General features: G+C 58.2%; 1 protein-coding gene and 1 long non-coding RNA gene across 7 annotated transcripts; one reads left to right on the top strand and one right to left on the bottom strand.

The window, feature by feature from the left end:
* The first annotated feature begins 652 nt into the window (after positions 1-652).
* On the top strand, positions 653-12,761 carry LOC144330894 (uncharacterized). Its single transcript, XR_013397514.1, has 2 exons — positions 653-783; positions 10,267-12,761. It is a non-coding gene; the product is annotated as an uncharacterized LOC144330894 (long non-coding RNA).
* A 2,011-nt stretch (positions 12,762-14,772) lies between these two features.
* On the bottom strand, positions 14,773-21,351 carry GPIHBP1 (glycosylphosphatidylinositol anchored high density lipoprotein binding protein 1). 6 transcript variants are annotated; one of them, XM_077942313.1, is made up of 7 exons: positions 21,271-21,332; positions 20,641-20,712; positions 19,102-19,587; positions 18,509-18,607; positions 17,939-18,067; positions 16,835-16,948; positions 16,267-16,693 (listed from the first exon to the last, which is right to left on the bottom strand). In XM_077942313.1, the coding sequence occupies exons 4-7, from the start codon at positions 18,558-18,560 to the stop codon at positions 16,434-16,436; spliced, it is 555 nt and encodes a 184-aa protein (XP_077798439.1). In that variant the 5' UTR covers positions 18,561-18,607; positions 19,102-19,587; positions 20,641-20,712; positions 21,271-21,332; the 3' UTR covers positions 16,267-16,433.
* Positions 21,352-22,114: the final 763 nt, after the last annotated feature.

Here is a 22,114-nt window from a genome sequence, read left to right as displayed (position 1 = left end):
TTGTAGATTCCAGTCCATTGTCTGCTATGCAATTTGCAAACATTTTCTCCCAATCTGTGGTTTGTTTTTCCTTCCTCTTCCCTGGGTCTTTTGTGGAGCAGTTTTTATGTCAAGGAGGTCGCCCTCTGCTGGGTTCCTATCCTCCTCCCGTTCATGGGACAGGCTTCCTGCACCACTGCAGCAGCAGTGAAAAGCTCACCCCTGCCCGGTGAGGTCTCTGCTGCTGGAAGTCTGAGTGTCAGGCAGTGCTCCCACCTCCTAACATCTGGAAGCCCCCTGCACTCCATGGTATCCAGCGTGGCATCAGCTGAACCCCCTTCCCCTCCCATCTGTGGACCCTAGAAGGCAGGAGGCCTTGGCCGTGCACTGGTCTGAGGCCAGCCTGAAGGTGCATGACCTGCTTCCATGACAGGATCTGGGGACGCCTCCCTCCTCGGGAAAGGTCCCGACACAGGCATCTCCTGTCAGGGACCTGGGTGCAGGAGCCATAGCCTCTCCCTGCTTCCTGCAGAGCTGACCCATCCCGGTGACCGTCAGCTTCTGCAGACCTCAGTGGTTTCAGGAAGGTGTCCCTAGGGTCTGTCTGGAGCCAAAGACAGAGGTTCCTTCCTCAGGAACTTCCTGCTTTGGGGACACTGCCTCCTTCTTAGGCGAGTTCCCACAGACTAGAACAAGGAGCCGGACCCCCAGCTATGGATGCCCACGTCCTGTCCTGGGGGACAGGAAATCCCCAGGAAGACATCAGATTAAATCAGATCCCCATGTTTCGTCACCTTCCTCTGGGTGAATGGAGAAGGAGCAGGTGACCTGGGGGATGGTGCGTGGGCACAGGACGTACTTGGTCTGAGCAGTTGACCTGGGAAATGGTGCATGGGCACGGGACACACTCAGTCTGGGCAGGCGACCGTGGGGGACGGGGTGTGGGCACGGGACACACTCGGTCTGGGCAGGCGACCCAGGGGGACAGGGCGTGGGCATGGGACACACTCAGTCTGGGCAGGTGACCCAGGGGGACGGGACATGGGCACAGGACACACTCAGTCTGGGCAGGTGACCCAGGGGGATGGGGCATGGGCACAGGACACACTCGGTCTGGAGGCTGCCATGCTGGAGAGGAGGAGCCCTCAGGGTCTGTGTGGAGGAGGGAGGCAGGCCTTTCCAGACTCATCCAACAGACTCGAGCAGGGTCAGCATGCTGGGCAGGGCCGCCTCCTCTACCCCTGGAGCCAGGCCCAAGTGCCCCTCACTCCAGCTGCAGGTCATGGCTGCCGTGAGCTAGGAGGAAACAGGGTGTTCTCACTGCGCTTGCTCCTGGGGCAGGGGCTGGGGCAGGGTCACAGGGGCTGGATGGTGGCCCCAGGGCTGGGTTCTGGGTGGGTAGTGAGCCAGCTGCAGGTAGGGCTTAGTCCCTGGGTGTTTGCTGGCCCCTCCCTATTAAGGGTGCGTGGGTGTGGCAGGGGTGTGTGAGGAGCCCGGCCTCGTGCAGACCCCTGTGGGCAAAAGATTACGCAGGTGCCGAGGCGAGAGACTGAAGGCACAAACTGTTTCAGTATAATAAAGAAAATAGTTAGAATAAGAATAGTCATAATACAAATTAGATATAGAGATGATCATGAGCAATTATCAATCATTATTATAAACATTATTAATCATTAGCTTTCAATATTACTCTTTGTTGCATTACTAACATAACCTAGGAATAACCGACGGGCATAGGGTCAGGTGCTGAAGGGATATTGTGAGAAGTGACCTAGAAGGCAAGAGGTGAGCCTTCTGTCACGCCGCATAAGGGCCGCTTGAGGGCTCCTTGGTCAAGCGGTAACGCCAGTGTCTGGGAAGGCACCCGTTACTTAGCAGACCGTGAAAGGGAGTCTCCCTTCCTTGGAGGAGTCAGGGAACACTGCCCCACCAGCTTCCTGTGGAAGGCTGGATATCATCCAGGCCTGTGTGTAGTCATCCGGAGGCCTAAACCCCTCCCTGTGGTGCTGTGCTTCAGTGGTCACGCTCCTCCTCCACTTTCATGCCTCCTGTACTCCTGGTTCCTCTCTGAAGTTCTTAGAAGATAGCAGTAGAAGACATAGTGAAAGTCTTAAAGCCTTTGATCTTATAAGTGCATAGAAGAAAATGCTGACGTATGCTACCTTCTCTCTCTGCTTCAGCTACCTAAGAGGGAAGGGCCCCCTATCCTGTAATCATGTGACCTGCTTCACCTTGTCAATCACTTAGAAGATCCACCCTCCTTACCCTGCCCCCTTGTCTTGTATGCGATAAATATCAGCGCGCCCAGCCGCTCGGGGCCACTAATGGTCTCCGCATCTTGATGGCAGTGTTCCTTCCCTCGGCCCGGCTGCTTTCTCTTTATCTCTTTGTCTTGTGTCTTTATTTATTAGAATCTCTAGTCTCCGCACATGGGGAGAACACCCACCAAGCCTGGTAGGGCTGGACCCTACAGACCCCATGCTGGAGGAGGGTCAGAAACACTGGGGGTAGGGACGAGCAAGGAACCAGAACCCTGCTTGGGAAACAGGCTGCAGTGAGGCAGGGCAGGGGTCACCACCAAATACCCAGGACACGCCAGGGTGTGGCGGCTGAAGGTCAGAAAGTCTCCACACCAGTCCTGTGAGATGGGCTTGGTTTTTCCCAGTGTCATGGATGAGAGACCGGAGCACAGAGCGGCTAAATGGCCAGCCCGAGACAGCACAGCTGGCAGGCAGCAGGTCCACACTGCAGTCCCAGTGGGATCTCATTCCAGGCCACACGGGTCGCTTTCTCACCTCGGGACCCACAGAGGCCTTGCCCCAGGCTCCAGGCCCCGGAAGTTTCCAGAGAGGGGTGCTCTCTGGGCAGGCCCAAGCCCTTGCAGGTGTCAGGGCTGAGAGATGTGGCCTGGAAGGTCACCAAGGCCTGACCGCCAGGCTGCCAAGTCAGGTCAGCAGCAGAGCCCAGCGAGAGCCCGGCTCACCGGGGACTGTGCCTGGACAGCGCTCAGAGCCACAGGGAACAGGAGGCATGGGGGCTTGGGAGGAAGCCAGGAGCAGGGTCGGACGGCAGGAGGGGTGCGCGTCCACTGAGCACCAGCTCCGGGCTCCGAATGCCTCCGAGGGCTCCCTCCGTGATCCCACCCAGGGCCCGCTGGGAAAGGAATCACCCTCTTCATCTACCTGTGCAGGGTGCCACGGCCACCAGGACAGAAAGGGAAGCGGCGGGACCTGAACTCGCCCTCACCCCCACCTCCCTCTCCCACCGGCACCAACGCTGGGCACAGGCTGCCACGCTCCAGAGGGGCAGGGAACACACCGCAGCCCCTGGGGCCCTGAGTGCTCCATGTGGAAGGGGAGGCAGGTTATGATGGAGCAGGAGTAGAGAGAGGAGCCCAGCCCGTGGGGACCCAGGTGGTCATGTAGCAGGATGAGCCGCAGACAAAACTCCTCAGACACTGGATTAAAGAAGGAAGAGGTTTTTTATTGGGCCAGGAGTGTGGGCAGACTAGCGTCTTAAGAGCCGAGCTCCCCGAAAAAGAAATTCTTGGCCTTTTTAAAGGCTTACAACTTTAAGGGGTCCATGTGAAAGGGTCGTGATAAATCGAGCAAGTGTGGGAAACGTGACTGGGGCCTACATGCATCAGCTAACAGAAGAAAAAGTTTTACAATGCTTTTTTTTTTCATACAGTGTCTGGGATTTACAGATAACACAAGTAGTTTAGGTCAGGGGTTGATGTTATTATTGTTACTTTTTTTAACTCCTAGGGCCGGTTGGTGGTGCCAAGGCTGTCTGGCTGTTTATCTTACTTTTGTTTCTTTCTGACTTTTTGCTTTCTTTTGTCTTGTGAACTAGGCAAGGTGGGGGGAGGAGGGCAGCAGGAGTAGTAGTGGTCTCCTTCCTTAGTCGGGCCTGCAGAACAAGGTGATATTTGGATTTAAATGACAAAGGAGGCCAGGTGTGGTGGCTCACACCTGTAATCCCAGCTACTTGGGAGGCTGAGGTGGGAGGATCGTTTGAGCACGGGAGTTCCTGATGAGCCTGGGAAACATAGTGAGACCCCATATCTACCAAAAATAAATAAATTAGCCAGGCATGGTGGCACATGCCTGTGGGCCCAGCTACTCAGGAGGCTGAAGTGGGAGGATCACTTGAGCCCAGGAGGTTGAGGCTGCAGTGAGCTGTGATCACTCCACAGCACTCCAGCTGGGGTGACAGAGTGAGACCCTGTTTCATAAATAAATAAATAAATAAATAAATAAATAAATAAATAAATAAATAAATGGGACTTTGCTGGGAAGGCAGCCTGGAAGGAAACAGCAAGTGCTGGGAAAACAGCAGCGCATGGCAGGAACGGGGCCCAGGTGTTCCGGTGCCACTGGGCCAGGTCCTGTGGGTCTGGCAGGGGATGGAGCCCGAGGTCAGACCTGGGTGCTGGTGCTCCTGCTGCTGGCCAGGTCGTGGTGAGAGCGGAGTCTGGAGGAGGCAGAGGCACCATAGGGAATTAACTAGAAGCGCAGGTCAGTGGTGTGGCAGCGCTCGCCGGCACTGTCCGTGGTTCTGACGGAGACTGAGTGGGCAGGTGTGTCTGGCCTGGGGTGCGGAGGGTCCTGGAGTCTTGTGGGGCTCACAGACACAAAGGTGAGAGCCCAGGTGCCAGCAGGCAGCCTCTGGCCTGGCAGTTAGGAGGCCTGGGGCTGACCCCACACGCATTCCTGTCACATTGCTCGTCTTCACGCCCTCCCAGGCATGACGGCGCTTCTCTCACAGCACTGGCCTCTCTGTGCCAGCACTGTCACCTCCATAAATTAAAATCCTGTGGGTGCAAAGTCACGCACAGCCCCTTCCTATTCGCAGATTCTCTTTCACTGCAGTCTCTGTGTCTCTTTCTTTTATTCTTTTTTTTTTTTGAGAGGGTCTCAGTCTGTTGCCCAGGCTGGAGTGCAGTGGTGCGATCCTCACTCACTGTAGCTTCGACCTCCTGGGCTCAAGCGATCCTCCCACTTCAGCCTCCTGAGTAGCTGGAACTACAGGCCTGCACCACTATGCCCGGCTAATTTTTTGTGTGTGTGTGTAGAAATGGTGTCTCACTATGTTGCCCAGACTGGTCTGGAACTCCCAGGCTCGAGTGGTCTTCCTGCCTTGGCCTCTCAAAGTGCTGGGAGTACAGGCATGAGTCACCACGCCTGGCCACTGCAGTCTTAACCACAACTTCAGTACCTTCTTCCGAGAGCTGTCCCTGCACCGGCCTGCCCTTCAGGAGCTTCCCACCAACTGGGGCACTGGGCAGGACCCCAGGCGGCAACAACATAAAACTCGAGCTGATGGGTGCAGGACAGAAGGAGCCTGGGGTCAGAGAAGGATGCAGAGGGCAGGGCAGTCAGGGTGCTCACTGGAGGACAGAGGAAGCAGGCAGAGCCCAGAACGTGGAAAACTCCAGGAGAGGTGGCCCTGTGCTCTGGAGCCGAGAAAGCGCCTTGAATCCTGGCTCCATCAGGTCTCCTCACAGCCTCCGCGTTTTGCAGAATGGGGCGCGACAGCAACCTCACAAGCTGTGTGGGATTGCAGGAGACCTTCACGAAGGCCCAGCCTGGGCCTGGGCTGTGGGGAGCCAAGGTGGGGGGTGCTAAGACCACACAACGACCGGGGGCAGGAGCGCGCTGCGGGGCAGGGCACAGGCGTGCGAGTCGGGGCCCACATCGTGCTGTGAGGAAAGCTGCATCACTTGCAGCTTTTGTCAGAACAAGAGGCTGAGTCCTTTCCTCTGCCGGGGCCTCAGTTTCCTCGTTCGGAACAGGAGGGGCTTTTGGGTCAGGAAGGTCTAACACGTGGGGCTTGTGCTGGGGAGACACATCCAGGGCAGAGGTGGGGCTGGAGTGTGGAAAGGCACTCAGGGCACTTCACACATATTCCCAGAGCACCCGGAAGGACTTCACAGGGACCAGCTGCCTTCGAGGAGGCGCAGGATGCAGGGTCCAGGCAGCTGGGTGCCCCCTCCTCCAGGCAGGCCTCCCTGTACTCCGTGTCCCCCAGAAATCTACCTCTGACTCCACACAGATTCCCCACACCACATGGCTGTCTCCACTTGTGCCCGTGTTCACCAGCCTGGGCTCTGTGGGGTCTGGGATGTTCTCACTCAGATGTGTGTCTTCCCCAGCCCCAGCCTCACTTCCCACATAGCGCCTGGCACAGAGTTCTGGGAAGGTTTGCGGAATGAACCCAGGAATGACTCACAGGCACCCGCAGGGAGGGGAAGCTGGGGGCAAGGGGAGGCTCCCTGAGGGCCATGCTCTCTCCCACCACCACCTCCTTGTTCCTGTGGCCGACATCCCAGATCCCTGACCTGGGTCTCCACTCACCTTGGTCCAGCACGGAGCACCCTGCCCAGCACCCCAAGGCCTGCTGGGCTGCTGGGGACTCCCAGTCTCTCCCCGAAGCCCCACCCCTGTCCAGTTGCTCCTGGGTTGCCTTCCCGCCCTTCTTTCCCTGACTTCAGTGCTCAGTGGAGCATCACCTCCCTGGAGGCCTCCTGCAAACCCCAGACAGGAGAGCAGGGGCCTAGTTGCCGTGGGGATTCAGCCACATACAGCTTTTCTTTTATTGACATTGACTTTTCATTACAAAATTAGCATGCCTACTGAGAAGATGCAAATGAAAGAGCAGTTTCTCAAGTAAGAAGCAGCACCCTCCCCACTGCTGTCTCTGAAAGCAACTCCCAGGAGTTTGTTCCCGCTTCCAGACGGTTTTCTCTGCCTAGGCAAAAGCACACATTGAAAACAATTTGTGGCCGGGCGCGGTGGCTCAAGCCTGTAATCCCAGCACTTTGGGAAGCTGAGGCAGAAGGATCACCCGAGGTCAGGAGTTCGAGACCAGCCTGGCCAACAGAGTGAAACCCCAACGCTACCAAAAAATAAAAAAATACGAAAATTAGCCAGGTGTGTTGGTGCATGCCTGTAGTCCCAGCTACTTGGGAGGCTGAGGCAGAATTGTCTGAACCCAGAAGGTGGAGGTTGCACTCAGCCTGGGTAATAGGGAGAGACTCTGTCTCAAAAAAAAGAAAAGAAAAAAACAAAATACTAACTTGTAACCAGCAGGGTTGCTGTGTGAGTTTCTTCCCCTCTGAGAGGCTGTTCTTGGTTTCAGTGAACCAGTGTGGCCAGGAGGGTGACAAGAAGCAGTGTGCACCTTGCTGTCAGCTGGGCTCAGAGATTCTGCGCCAGGGCTGGTGGGAAATGATACTGAGGCAGCAAGAAGTGGTCCTTAAGATCTGCTAAAATCTCTGCAGGACATCACTGTCCCCTGTACAGCCGGGAGGCTGAGGCCTGGAGCTAGGAACCACCTTCCTTCTCAGGGGGCTTACCACAAAGGCTCAGGGGGCTTCCTCATGTCACTCCACCAACGCAAGGATATGAAAGCCAGGCTCCTTCTACAGAGCAGAAATGAGGACTGTCACTAGTGATAAGTGCCGGAGCCACTGCGTTTTGAAAGGACCCTAGCTGGTTTCCGTCACAGACCATCCAAGCTGCTGAAACGCACACTGCTCCAGGTGGCCACGACCTGATCCCAGCAAAAACGCAGGAGACAAAGCTGTGCACAGTTTGTCCGGAATGAAACAGTCATTAGATAAACTAGATGAAAGGCTCCAAAACATGGACAAGGAAAAAACCTGGCCTACATCAGTTGGTTGGTGGTGTGTAGGTCACTCTCACTACTTTCTAAGTTTTCTACAAGATTTACCTGAAGGCTTCATCTACATGATAGTGTAATCGGCAGTAGGGTCTGGCCGCTCACCGCTTGTAAAAAGAAGCCAAAATAGTAATGAGGTGTGATAGAGAATGAGGCTTTATTATCCATGCCAGCAGAAAGCAATTCCACTCTTCTATTTGTGGAGGGAACGCAGGGGGATTTTCTTCTCTTTTCTTCTTTTTCTTTTTTTTTTGAGACAGGTTTTTTGCTTTTGTCACCCAGGCTGGAGTGCAGTGATGAAATCTCAGCTCACTGCAACCTCCACCTCCCAGGTTCAAGCGATTCTCCCGCCTCAGCCTCCCAAGTAGCTGGGATTACAGGTGTGCGCCACCACGCCCAGCTAAATTTTGTATTTTTAGTAGAGACAGGGTTTCACCATGTTGGTCAGGCTGATCTTGAACTCCTGACCTCAGACGATCTGCCTGCCTCGGGTTCCCAAAGTGCTGGGATTATAGGCGTGAGCCACCGTACCCTGCCACACAGGGGATTTTAAACAGAGGGTTTGCAGAAAAGGCTGGGGGGTGAGGAGGTGCCAGGCGCGTGACCCACTCCCACGGCTCGTCTCGAATTATTGTTCCATCTGGTGCAGGGGCCAGCACCAGCGTGGCTTCTCCCAGGTTATAAACGAATTGTTGTCAATCTTGTCATCAGTCTCTAGCCAGGAGTGGGTTCCTGCCTCGAAGTAACCTTTTGCTGGAGAGAGAATTCCAGAGGTGTCTGGTCTGTAACAGGATCTGACCCTTGAAGGTTTTAAGGAAATAGATGACCAGATTGGTGAGCAGGGTGTATGCCTAACAACCTTCCAGGTAAAAAAGTGGGCATAAGGCCTAGAGCAGAGAACGGGGAAAGAGAGCGGAGGTCTCAGCATGTTCTGAGGCTGTAAAGTTTATCTCGGAGCTATGGCTTGAAAGTGGGGAGAAAGGAGAAAAGGGGAAAGAAAAAGAAGTTTTAAAACGCGGTTTGAGGTGAAGCTGCTAAGTGACTTGGTTACAAGAACCTTGGCTTCCACACCCTCCTGCACCCTCTTAGCTTGACTTTAGCTGATTTCAACTCTTCAGGCAGAGCTTGACCCCTCCAGCCAATGGCCAATCAGGGAAGCTTTTCACCTGTGGCCTGAAAGCCGCTGCTTCCAAATGTCCTGTCTTTCTGGGCCAAACCAGGGTATACATTACATGTACTGATTTCTGGCCTTGCCTGTAACTTCCGTCTCCTTAAAATGTATAAAATCAGGCTGTACCCCAACCACCTTGAGCACATGCTCTCAGGATATCCTAAAGCTGTGTCACGGGTCACAATCCTTAACCTTAGCAAAATAAACCTCTAAATTGATTGAGACCCATCTCAGACACTTTGTGGCTTACAAGAGGCAGCTCCAGCTCAGGGTAGGGGATTTCCGGTCACAGTCTAGTTACTGGCACAAATATGGGGCAGGTTCCAGGGAAAGCCGACTCCGTGGATCCTGAAGGAGTGAGGATGCTGGCGCCTGCCCTGAGGGGCACCCCCAGAGCCTCAAGGAAAAGGAAGGGCCTGACCACTGGGGCTCCTGGGTCCCCGGGTTTCCAGGTTCTAGGCTGGTTTGCCAGTTACCTTAGTTACCACAAAGGGGTCCCAGTCTAGATCCTAAGGGAGGGTTCTTGGATCTTGTGCAAGAAAGAATTCAGGTCGAATCCACAGAAAGCAAGTTTATTAAGAAAGTAAAGGAATAAAACGATGGCTACTCTGTAGACAGAGAGGGCACTCCTGAAAGCAAGAGGAGGAAGGTGCCCACCTCAGGTATAGTGAGAGTTTATATATGAGACGAGAAACCCAAAAAACCATGGGGGAGATTGCTCCGCTGCCAGGGCTCCTGACAAAAGATTGTTTATCTTTGTGTAACTCCTGTCTAGCAAGAATCTATATTATTATCTTCAAAGTGAAACTCATTCTTTTTTTTTTTTTTTTTTTTTTTTTTTTTGAGACGGAGTCTAGCTCTGTCGCCCAGGCTGGAGTGCAATGGCCGGATCTCAGCTCACTGCAAGCTCCGCCTCCCGGGTTCACGCCATTCTCCTGCCTCAGCCTCCCGAGTAGCTGGGAGTACAGGCGCCCGCCACCTCGCCCGGCTAATTTTTTTTTTTTTTTTTTTGAGGCGGAGTCTTGCTCTGTCGCCCAGGCTGGCGTGCAGTGGCGCGATCTCGGCTCACTGCAACCTCTGCCTCCTGGGTTCACGCCATTCTCCTGCCTCAGCCTCCCGAGTAGCTGGGACCACAGGCGCCCACAACCGCGCCCGGCTAATTTTTTGTATTTTTAGTAGAGACGGGGTTTCACCGTGGTCTCGATCTCCTGACCTTGTGATCCGCCCGTCTTGGCCTCCCAAAGTGCTGGGATTACAGGCGTGAGCCACCACGCCCGGCTTTTTTTTTGTATTTTAGTAGAGACGGGGTTTCACCGTGTTAGCCAGGATGGTCTCGATCTCCTGAACTCGTGATCCGCCCGTCTCGGCCTCCCAAAGTGCTGGGATTACAGGCGTGAGCCACCGCGCCCGGCTTTTTTTTTGTATTTTAGTAGAGACGGGGTTTCACCGTGTTAGCCAGGATGGTCTCGATCTCCTGAACTCGTGATCCGCCCGTCTCGGCCTCCCAAAGTGCTGGGATTACAGGCTTGAGCCACCGCGCCCGGCCTGAAACTCATTCTTAAACTAAGAATTCTTCTGTTCCGAAGATACTGGACATCAGGACGTTATTTCCTGGGTCTTGTTGGTAAACATTATTCATTTGCTCCCTTAACTGTAATATCTGGTGACCGAACACCTAAGGTCCCAAAACCCAGCTGGTCTCAGCCTCATTTCACCCAGCCCCTACTCAAGACGGAGTCGCTCTGGTTGGAAGGGCTGTGACGCCTTCATGTGGCCAGGAACACCAGAGACTTGCTGAACAGATGGTGACGCGCACGCAGAGCACGGCGGAGAGCTGCAGGGCCTTCTCCCGAAGGACCTGGAAGGCGTGGCTGCCACTGGGAGCTGCCAAAGTGCTCAGGCAATGGCCGCTGGGGAACCCCCATGGATGCTGCACAGAGAACACGACGGAGGCCCCATGGGGACCCAGGCCAGGGGCAGGGGACAGAGGCTGAAGGGGGGCACAGAGGCCCAGGGTTGTGGGGAAGAGGTCCAGGGTGGGGGTCGGGGCTGGGGACGGGGGAAACAGAGGCCCAGGAGAGGGGCTTGGAGCAGAGGGCAGAGCCCAGGGTTGGGGAGAGGCGGGAGCAGGGGACAGAGGCTGGGTGCAGAGGTCGGCAGCTCCTTGGGTCGCCCTAGGCTCAGGAGGACTGGCTCTTGGTGGCTCTTGGTGGCTCGAGGCCAGGGCAGGGCTGGTGGAGGGGGTGGGGCGCTAGCTGTGGCCTGCGGTGTGTGGTCTGATTGCAGAGACCCCCGGGCCCTTTTGCCAGAAGCAGACCCTGGTTGATGGTGCAATTCTAGGGCCACCACGGGTGAACATGAAGGGCAGTGCTCCCGGACTCCCTGCGGGTTAAGCAGGGTCTCCCTGACAGGCACAACCAGGCCCCGCTCACTCATCCCTGGCTGGTTCGGGGTGCCCGCAGCCACCCGCCTCCACGGTTCTCTTTATGGGAGCAAACAAGCTGCAATGACATGGTTTTCGGTTCCTGTTCTCGCTGCCGAAAGCACCGGGACCGGATCCAGACCTCGGGCTGACCGGCTGGGGTGCAGAGAGGCTTCCCCTACCACGCGGAGTGCTGGTGGCCCCTGCAGGCCCTGGAGCTCCAGGAAGGGCTGAGGGCCCGGGAGGGAGGACACCACCTCGCCTTTGGTAGGATGATATCCAGCCGAGGTTTCGCCCCCTTGGCCTTCATCTTGTTTCTCAGACGCTGGGTTTCTTCACGTGGAGGTGGAGTTTGTGTTTCCTGGAGCAGTGGTCTGGAGCCAAGGCCCCGGGAGTTAGAAGCTGTGAGAGCTTTCCGGGAGAGGTGTGGCGGGGTGTCAGGGCTCCCTTTCCCTGGGTTCCTGGGCTCCCTAGCCTGAGGCAGGGGGCAGGAGCCTGAGGCGCTGCAGGGTCAAGGCAGGGCAGTGGCTGCAACTCAGGGCTGCAGGGGAGGCTGGCCGGGCCTTCAGAGCCCAGAGGGGAGAGAAGGGGAAGGGGGAGCTGGCTTTTGCCCAGGGTGTGGTGTGACTTGCAGTGCATTTCAGAGCCTGCTGGGGACACCACTGAACCACCGGATCCTGGGCTCAGAGGATCGCCAGGAGCAGAGGCAGGGCTGAGGGAGGGTTGGCCTCCGAGGCGAGCTTCTCCAGCCGCCTCCTCACCTGCTCCTCCCCTGCATAGACGCCACTATTAAGTCCAATGAATTAAGAGACAAAAAGCTGAGCGTGTTAGGAATGAACTCCACTCCTAGATGCCCGTTTCCAAGGCAACGCTGGCTCCATCCCTCAAAGAGTGGGTGCTGGAGCAGTGCCTGCAAGCCCCAGTCCCTAAGGAGGAGGAAAGGGATGGATCTGGTGGGTTCTGGGGAGGATCCCCAGGGTGCTAGGCAGAGTCCTGCTCTCACGGTCTCTCTTGCACTCCCTCAGCTCTGCCGCACCCGGGTCTCCCCTACCCACGTATCTGAGTCCACCTGTCCCCGAATGGCTGGCAGAGGTTGGGGGCCCGGTCCCGGGGTGTCAGACGCCCCTTGTATCCTTGTGTGTCCTTATGTGGGAGTGGCCAGAGCTCCCGGGAGAGGGAGGCGTGGTTAGGGTTTGTCCCATGCGTTGAGTCAGGCACTGCACCCTGGTCTTGGTCAGTTTTGATGGCGAGGAGACCTGGGTGTGGGCAGACCCAAGGGGTGTGGGAGAGGCAGAGTGGGAACAAGCCTCTGCCTGGCTTCTCGTGATGAGCACGGGCAAAGGGTCCTGAATTCTTCTGGGGCAGGAAGAGACCGCTGTGGTACCGACTTCTGGACTGTGGCTAAGGAAGGAGACCACTACTACTCCTGCTGCCCTCCTCCCCTCACCTTGCCTAGTTCACAAGACAGGAGGAAAGAGAGAAAGCAAAAAGAAAGAAACAAAAGTAAAATAAATAGCCAGACAACCTTGGCACCACCACCCGGCCCTAGGAGTTGAAAAAAGTAATAATAATAACATCAACCCCTGACCAAAACTACTTGTGTTATCTATAAATGCCAGACACTGTATGAAAAAAGCATTGTAAAACTTTTTGTTCTGTTAGCTGATGCATGTAGCCCCCAGTCACGTTTCCCACGCTTGCTTGATTTATCACGACTCTTTTACGTGGACCCCTTAAAGTTGTAAGCCTTTAAAAAGGCCAAGAATTTCTTTTTCAGGGAGCTCAGCTCTTAAGACGCGAGTCTGCCGATGCTCCCGGCCGAATAAAAAACCTCTTCCTTCTTTAATCCAGTGTCTGAGTAGTTTTGTCTGCGGCTCGTCCTGCTACATGGTCACCAGGGTCCTGGCAAGGCCCCCTTCCTGGGACTGTGGCCCCGTCGAGCCAGGGAGCCTGGCTTTCTCCTCCCCAGGACCGTGGCTTCCAGAGCACAGCCAGGCTCGGGGCAGATGTCCAGGGAGGGGCTGATGTGGGCTCAGGAAAGGTCCCTGACACACCCACGTTCAGATCCTCAAGCCTGTGAATATGTCTTCTATGGCAAAAGGGACTTTGCAGCCATGAGGAAGCAGAGGATCTGAGATGGGAGATGGCTCAGGATTCTCCAGGCGAGTCCTAACTGTGGTCACAGGATCCCTGTAGGAAGGAGGCCGAGGAAGAGCTGACTTGAGAAGGGAGCAGTGTTTGGAGAGGCTTCAAAGGTGGAGAAAGGGCCATGAGCCAAGGAGAGCAGGCGGCCTCTTGAAGCTACGAGGGTGAGGGGTGGGTTCTCTCCAGAGCAAACACAGCCCAGCCAGAGCCCTGACTTGAACTTCTGACCTCTAGAGCTGCAGCATGAACTTGTGTTAAGTCACTAGGTTTGTGGTGATTTGTTACGGCAGCCTTGGGAAACTGGTACAGAGGGACGTAGGTTCTGGCCCTGCCCCCTCCCTGCCCAGCGCCCCCAGCCCCCAGTCTCCCTGCTGCCCGGGCTGGATGAGAAAGGGAGGTCCCTCTATGTTCACTCTTGGGACTGACAGCATGCGTTGGGCTCTGAGATGGGGCCCAGGATGTCTTGGCTGTGGCCATCCGCCCGTTGGCACTGCTGACCCACCTGGCTCAGACTCGACTTGGCCTGGGAATCTGGCTGGCTCTTGGCTGGCATCCAGCTCCTCCCCAGCTCAGGCGTCCTGGAGCCTGGGACACCCCTGGGAAGCTGGGTGAGGTTGGCAGGAAGCCCAGGGACTGCACCTTGGATCTGCATCGCCGAGCTGTGTGACCTTGAGCTCGAGCCTCATGTTGTTCCTACCTCAGCGGGCTGTGACAGGGCCCACCCTAGACAGCTAAGCACAGTACCCTCTGCTCCTGCTCAGAGCCGGAGTGGGCGCCAGGAGAAAGCCCTCTGTGGGCTGCTGGGGGTGGTGTGGGGGTGGTGTTGGGGGTGGTGTTGGCAGTGGTGTTGGGGGTGGTGTAGGTGGTGGTGTTGGGGTGGTGTTTGGGTGGTATTGAATGTGGTGGTGGTGGAGGTGGTGTTGCAGGTGGTGCTAGGAGTGGTGTTAGGTCTTTGGATTATGAGGGTCTGGGGCTGGCTCAGGTGGGGCATGTACTATGTTCACACACACAGATGGCAAGTGAAGAGTGGGGTCATGAGAAGTGTTCTGATGACCACAACTCCCATTTACTGAGCACTTGCTCTCTGCCAGGCACGGGGCTGTAAGCCCTGACACATGGCATTCCAGCACTCTGGAGAATCCTCACTGTAGCCCACAAGGAGGGCTCTCCTAGGACTCCTGCTGAACAGAGCCAAGTGGGAGGTGAAGGGGTTGCCAGGGTCGTGGAGCTGGGGAGGGCTGGGCCTTAGATTCGAAGCAGGCAGCCTGACCCCTGCACTGTGCTCCAGTGGGCTGTAGGCATGAGTGTTCGTGTGCACACGTGTGCATGTGTGAGTGTGAAAACGCAAGTAACAGACAGCCCAAATAACTAGCTTCAACACAGCAGACATTTATTTCCCTCCCAGGTAAGGGCACCCCGAGGTAGGCAGTGCCTTCTGTCAGTAGCAAGCCAGGCCCCTCTCATCACGCTGCCCTGCCGTGCTCAGTGCTGCCTCATGGTGCAAAGTGGTTGCTGAGCTCCAGTCACCACTTCAGCCAGCAGGAAGGAGGAAGGGGAAGGAGAAAGACGTGACCTCACCATCTAGGGCATTTACCTTCCGACCCCCAGCTAGGCATTGTGGGTTTTCTTACTAAGGAAAAGGAGAGAACAGTTAGCGGAGGCCTCCCACTGCCCGCCGGGATGAGCTCGGCAGGCAGGACAGGACTCTGGCCTTCCCGGTTCATGGAGTCCTGGTTCATGGAGTGTTGAACTGGTGGGGATTAGGGGTTCTTTAAGTCTCACTGTACTTCTCAGAAGGGGAAACTGATACCCAAGTCAGTGGCTGAGCTGTGGCCCAGGCTGGGCCTCTGCCTGCTGTCCCAGAGCTCTGTCCTGGCACCAGCTGCTGGTGAAGCCAGGACTTGGAGCAGTCACCAGCCCTGCCAGAGGACCCTGGGGACCCCCCCCCCATAATGAGCCGCCCACCTTCCCGGCTCTGCTACCCAGTCCTGCTGCTTCTGCAGGAAGCTGAAGGCCCATTTTGCCCCCTCCCTAGCACAGGGTAGCCTGTCTGACACCCCCAGACTCCTCCATGACACCCACCAGGCTGAGGGCCTGGGGGCTGGAGTCTAGAGGGCAGGCAAGGATGAGGCTGGAAAAATTTCATCTCATCTACTTCTCTCCTTTCATCAACTCCACTCCTCCACTGCTCTAGCCTGCTCCAGCCTCTGCTAGAGCAGAGACAGGTATTCCCAGCCTCAGGTGCTGTCCTAAGCCCAGTAGGTACTGACCCTTAATGGTCACTTCAAGGTGACAGGCACCCACCCAGCATCCGGCCCTTCCCCATCCAAGGCTGCAAGGTAACTTTCCAAGCCAGGGTCTCCCATGGCGGTGCTCATGCCATAGCCAGACAGGCTCCGCTGGCCCCATCCTCTCCATACTTGGTGCCTGTCCCCCCAGCCCCGCACTGCCCCTCCGCGTGTGGCCTCACCCCGACCCGCCTCCCTGTGCCCTCTCATCCTCAGCCCGCCTCCCCTACTATCCTGCCTCCCCCAGGCCCGTCTTTCCTAGGGGTGACTATAGCCTCCCTCCAAGGCCTCTTCCCTCCAGACAGCCGGGAGGCTGACCTGGGGAAAGGCAGGGCGGGCCGGTGTGACCGCTGCAGATGGAGGAATTCCTGTGGCAGAAGTTAAGGGTGAGGATTGGGTGTGGGGGCCCCCAGGCATGTGGTGGGTATCATCTCTGCCTAGCTGTGCTGGTGGGGATCCCCAACCCCCATGAGGGTTGCAGGCCCTGGGGCATGGTGGCCAAGGTCTGGACCCAGCGCCCACGTGCTGCAGTCCTGCCACTCACAGGCGGTGGGGAGAGGAAACCAAGGGCAAAGCCGGGAACTGAGGAAGCAACCGGGCCGGCGGGGCTGTGCTGGCTGGATTGCCCAAGACACTCCAAATTCATTCTCCAAAGCTGGTGCAGGGGCAGGAGGGGAAGGTACCAGACAGAGTGCTGGCAGGGCGAGGGGTGAGTTGGGTCGGGGTGGGGAGGGGCTGTGGGTCAGGGTCTCCCGGCCCCCATTGCTCCAAGGCCAGCGAGGAGGTTGAGCAGGAGGGCTGTGCCTGCAGTTTCGCAGCTGCCCCGGGGGCCGCCTGCCCCCTTGCCTGGTGGGTCCTGGACTCGGGAGCTCTGCCAGGGTGGGACATTGCACAGGTTGAACTGGCAGCAGGTTGTGGTCACCTGGGTCCCCTCGACCGTCTTGGTGATGGGCTGGCAGTTGTCTGTACACCATGCAGAGTGGGTGGTCAGGAGGCCTGACTCTGGGGAGGGGAGTGGGGAACAGATGCTGAGGATGGGCGGGGCCTCCGAGGTGGCTCTACAGGGCTCTGTTCAGGGCCCCTGGCTTTCCCGCCACCTGGGGGTGCGTGTGCTGCGTGTGCTGCGGCCCCACGCCAACTTACCGGTGTTCCCGTGGGCAATGAGGGTTGTGCAGGCCTGGCCATGTGAGCAGCTCCGCGTCAGGTTGCAGTGCTCGTCCCTGGACAGGGACTGGCAGGTATAGCACCACAGCAGCACTGTGGACAAGGTGGGCTCAGGCCCAGGCCGGGTCCATGTCCCTATCCACCTCCCCATTCTCAGTTGTGCTCCCAAAGCCTAGCCTGGTGAGCCTCCAGCACCCACTGCTCAGACGGGCGGGCCACCCCTGACTCGGCCCTGTAAGCCGTGCTGTGTGCGTGAGCCTGTGTGTTTAGGGGCAAGGGATTGCGGCCCAGGCAGGGCGAACTTCCCATCGTCGCTCACCTCCTGTGACAGTGCTGCCCAGGCTCCTGCTGTGGGCATGGAAACCTGGAGGCGAGTCTGACTCAGTCCTGCCTCTGGGAGCACCGGGCCTCACAGGGGACACCTTGTGGGTGTGTGGGGCAGGGCTTGTGCTGAGGGCAGGCCTGGGGGCCCTGGGAGTAGGGGTGGGCTGTGTGTGGTGGGCACGCTGGACGCCCTGGCTAGGGAGTGGTCGGCTTGAAGGTTGGATGCGGCGATTAGCTCTGCTTTGTTCTGGGGATGGGAGAGAGCAGAGGGTGGCCCAGCGTGTAGGGGTGTGTTGGACGGGGGGGGGGTGGTGGGCTCTTATTAGCCCCACTCTGCTCTGCTCTAAGCGCTTCCCTGGTTCCCCTGCCTGCAGCAGCCAATCCATCTCTCCCCTGCACAGGACCGGCCCACCCTGCTGCTCTCTCTGCCCCACAAAACTGAACCCTACCCTGTGGCCTCTGTGCTTGCTGTCTCCACCCTGGGCCCCTACTGAGCCCTTCTCTGCCAGGTGAACTCCTGTTTAACCTCTACATCCTGGCACCACTGACCCTCCCAGCTGGTGGCTTCTTCCCCTGTTCCCTACTCTGGAACTGGGTGTCATGGTGAGTGGAAGAAGTGAGGGGTGCACTGAGTGTCCCCCACTCTGCTGGAGGCAAGCTCACAGCGGGACTGTGGCCTGTTGGCTTCCATCGCACAGCCCCGCCCAGAGTGCTCCAGGCAGAGCAGGCAACGGGGCCCTGGGGTTGGGGCAGCCATACCTCTGCCCCTGCCACCAGGGAGCCTGTTGGTCTCCTCCTCTTCCACCTCGTCCTCATCTTCCTCGTCGTCGTCATCTAGCCTGTGGTCCTCATCCTCGTCCTCTTCCTCCTGCTGTGCTTGCCCTCTTCCTGGCCGTGCAGGGATGCTTGTAAGCCTCAGCTACCCAGTATGGAGGACACCTGCTCTGGGCAAGCATCACACCCCCAACTCCTTGGCCCTCCCCTGCCACCCTCAGGCCCCAGGGCAGCCTACCTGGTGTGGCCTCCTGCCCCTGCACACCCTGCTCACTGTCCTGCAGCCGAGTATGCCCTGGCACACTAGTTACAACAGCAGCTGCTGTGGGCTGGCCCTTTATGGTAGCCCCTCCCCGCACCCCACATAAACAGGAGCACAGATGTTTGGGGACTCTTGGGATCCCAGACCAGCTTCCATCCACACTGCTCTGGGCTGGGGACTCCGGCCTCATCCCCTCCTTCTTCCTAAGCCCCTCCTGGGGTTCCCTGGAGGTCCCCGTGCTCCAGGACTGCACTCACTGGCCCCTCACCGCAGGGTTACCCTTTGCCCCGCACCTGGCTGTCCGCACAGCAAAAGGGCAAGCAGGAGAGCCCTGAGCACCTTCATTTCGCCGACGCTGCTACGTCCCCGACTCCTCGCGCAGCACTCTGGAGCTGCAATAAGTGGGATGAAGGGCATTGCCGTGGGCTTCCCAGTGGCCCCCACCAGCTCCAGCCTCAAACAATGGGCCTCACATGGGTCCCAGCTCCAGGCGCCAGGCCAGGGACTGTTGTTTCCCTCCAGGACCTCTGGGGCTGGAGGGGAAGGAGAAGTCATTGTGGTTGGCCTTGGAGCGTCCCGTGCACCTGTGCCAGCGGTTGGAAGGCGGTGCTGGCCACAGGAGCTGCTGGCCCTGGCCTGCCTTGCTGCTCAGTGCCTCAGCCCTGTAGTGCAGGGCAGGGAGCCTTGCCCCGGATTGGGCCATGCCTGACACCCCCTAACCCCATGTCTGGGCTCCATAGTCACAGGAGCTTGGGGTCACAGACCCTCTATTTGCTGATCACTGGCCAAGCATCTTCATTCCAGAGTCAGCATCACACCCAGGCCCCTTTAAGAGCATTTAAATAAAAACACAGTCAGTGCCCTCAAGCTAAGGCTGTGTGCTCACCTCCTCCTCACCCACACTCAGCAGTGCACTTGCCGGGCCCAAGGCCTCCCCACTATCACCTCGGGTCTTTGCCCCTGCTGTTCCGTCTGCAGTGCTGTTCCTGCTGGTGTCCAGTGGAGAGCTTTCCGGAGCTGTTGGGGGCCCAACCCTTGGCCTTCTGCTGGGAAAGCCATCAGCCCCCACCTGCCTTCTGGCCTTGTGTGAGAGAGAGGCTGCTCTGGGAGAGGCTTGGAAAGCCCAGGTCCCTCCCTGAGGCCACCCTCTCCTCCCAAGCCCCTGCCCAAGCCCCTGGGGGTGGGATGCAGAGGGCAGAGTCTCCTGAGGGTAGCAGAGGGGTGGGGCAGCGGCAGGGGCTGGATGGGAGTCTGGAGCCAGGGTCAAGCCTGGGCGTCTGTGTGCCTTGGCGCTTGGGTCAGGCCCTTCACCTACTGAGGCCTCAGTTTCCCCGACTGTCAATGGGTGGGGTGGGGCTTTCTGGTCGGCCACCTGTAACAGAGGTTGAGTTGGTTCTGGAGTGAGCTGCCTGGGTTTAAGACCCGGTTCCTCCTTCCCCTGGCTCTGGGTCCTGGACGAGCCCCTGGGGTTCCCCAGGCCTCAGCTCCCTCATAGGGTGAGGTGACCATCAAGGGTCAGTACCTGCTGGGCTTAGGACAGCGCCTGAGGCTGGGAATATCTGTCTCTGATGTCTCAGCCACTGAGTCAACCATCCCTCCTTAATTCACCTGAACCTGTCATTCTTCCATTCTTCTCTATCAGCACCCACCCAGCATCCAGCCCTTCCCTGTCCAAGGCTGCAAAGTCACTTTCCAAGCCAGGGTCTCCCATAGCGGTGCTCATGCCACAGCTGGACATGCCCCGCCAGCCCCAAACTCTTCATACGTGGTGCTTGTCCCCCCAGCCCTGCCCCTCCCTGCCCCTCCCGGTGTGGCCCCACCCCCACCCGCCTCCCTGCGCCCTCGCCCTGCCTCCCCCACGCCCTGCCTCCCCCACGCCCTGCCTTCCCATCGCCCTGCCTCTCCCACACCTCACCTCCCATCGCCCCGCTTCCCTGGTGCCCCACCTCCTCCACACCCTGTTTACCCCACGCCCCACCTCCCACACTGCCCCACCTGCCCCACTGCCCCACCTCCCTGTCGCCCCACCTCCTCCACACCCCACCTCCCCATCGCCCCGCCTCCCATTCGCCCCCCTCCCCAGCGTCCCACCTCCCTGTCGACCCACCTCTCCTGTGCCCCACCTCCTCCTTGCACTGCCTCCCATCACCCCTTCACCCCTCCTCCCCCAAGCCCCGCCTACCCATTGACCCGCTTCCCTGGTGCCCTGCATCCCTGGTGCCCTGCTTCCCTGGTGCCCAGCTTCCCTGGTGCCCAGCTTCCCTGGCGCCCTACCTCCCCCACACCCCGCCCTGGCTGCCACTACAGGCTCTTGAATCTAGTGCTGCAGGAGCTGCTCCTAGGAAGGGCACTACTGGGTTTCTCTGGGGGGTCTCCACCTGCCACCTCCCCTCCGCAGGGGCCCAGGCCCTTGCACATTGCCTACCTCTAGGCCCAGCGCCTCTTCAGCCCTGGTGCAAACTGCCCAACCCAGGCCAGTGCTTATTGCGAGAATCACCTGGGGACAATCAGCGCGCATTTGATTCGCAGATTGAGTTAAATTTAGTGCTGGCAGCTGAGAGGCTGTTCCCTCTGTCCCACCCCGGAAAGGCTAGTGGGTCTGGTCCAGCCCCTACAGAAGGTGCCCCCCCCCGGGATGGTGCGCAGGTGTGAAGGGGGACCCGCAGTGGCAGACACCTGGTTCCCCAGCACTGCCCACAGTCGCAGGTGGGCGTGGCGGGCTCTGTATGTGAAGCCAACCCCCTCATCCCACCCAGGCACTGCACAGCCTCCCTCAAGCCCCCAGGGCAGCATCATGACCTCTCAGACGCTCCAGGTGAAAATATGACCCCTAAGACCTTCAGGGCACTGCTGTGGTCCCCCAGTGCCAGGGCTAAGGGCTGCTGGTCCTGATGGCAGCTGCCATGGGTCATTTTAGAGCCTGCACCTGTGCCCCTGGGCTCGACCACCTTTCCAGGCCCTGAGCCATGCCCACACCCCAAGGTACCCTTGAAGGGCAGCCCGGTCACCCCAGCTCCCTGCCCATAGACCTCTGTGCCTTGGGGCCTGGACCTGCCTGCTCTGCTGGCTCATGGGGCTGGCCCTTCTGACACAGCGGCTCTCTGGGCCTCCTCCCAGGGTGGGGCCTGCATGAGTCACATGGCTCTTTTTGGCAGCAGCAGCCTTGGGCTCAGAGCTTGGTGCTGGTTGTGGACAGGGGATGCCCAGCCATCCACACTCCCTCCTGCCTGGGTGACATGTGGGGCTCGGCGGGCAGGGTCTGTGCTGGCATCATGCCCAGGTGGGGCCATGGGCTCTGCTGTCCTGGGGGGGCTGTGTGGCCCTGTCCTGGGCCTGCACTCCTACTCTGTACCCCCTCCCCCGTGTTGACACCAGCTGGAGTCAGATCCAGACCCGTGCACTGCCGTCTCCAGGAGGCAGCCTTCCGTGAGATTGGGTTTGGAATGAGGGAGGCGTTGGGAGGAGGGCACCTTGGGGCTGGGCCTGAGGGGTGAGCAGAGTTTTTCTATAAGGAAGGGTGGGCAAATGTTTCTGACTGAGGGGCACGTGTACGGTGTCCATGCCGGGAGAGTAGGGCCTTTTGGGGCAGATGAGGGCTGCAGATGTGCTGGCCCTTGCCACACTTTCCCTGCTCTGAGTTCCTTCCCACCCTCTCTGCAGCCAGCCTACTCCTGTCTCACTGAACCTGAGTCTGGCAGAGGGAGGGACTTGTTTTGAGAGCAGAGTCCAGACTCTCCTCCCCTGGGGTTACTCTCTGCTTATTTTTATTTATTTATTTCTTTTGTTGAGACAGAATCTTACTCTGTCACCCAGGCTGGAGTGCAATGGCGCGATCTTGGCTCACTGTAACTTCCACGTCCCGGGTTCCAGTGATTCTCCTGCTTCAGCCTCCCAAGTAG

This window comes from Macaca mulatta, chromosome 8, assembly GCF_049350105.2.
Source record: "Macaca mulatta isolate MMU2019108-1 chromosome 8, T2T-MMU8v2.0, whole genome shotgun sequence".
Classification (NCBI taxonomy): domain Eukaryota; kingdom Metazoa; phylum Chordata; class Mammalia; order Primates; family Cercopithecidae; genus Macaca; species Macaca mulatta.
The sequence above is the reverse complement of the archived record's forward strand: the minus strand, read 5'-3'. Positions and strand labels throughout refer to the sequence as shown.

What these genes read in the sequence shown, in the direction of transcription:
- GPIHBP1 (XM_077942311.1), bottom strand. Translation starts at nt 18,632, where the DNA reads ATGCCCTTCATCCCACTTATTGCAGCTCCAGAGTGCTGCGCGAGGAGT. An exon ending in TTTGCTGTGCGGACAGCCAG is followed by an intron (nt 18,068 to 18,508) that starts GTGCGGGGCAAA and finishes CTGCACGGCCAG; the next exon opens with GAAGAGGGCAAGCACAGCAG. An exon ending in CCCTGGTGGCAGGGGCAGAG is followed by an intron (nt 16,949 to 17,938) that starts GTATGGCTGCCC and finishes CCTTGTCCACAG; the next exon opens with TGCTGCTGTGGTGCTATACC.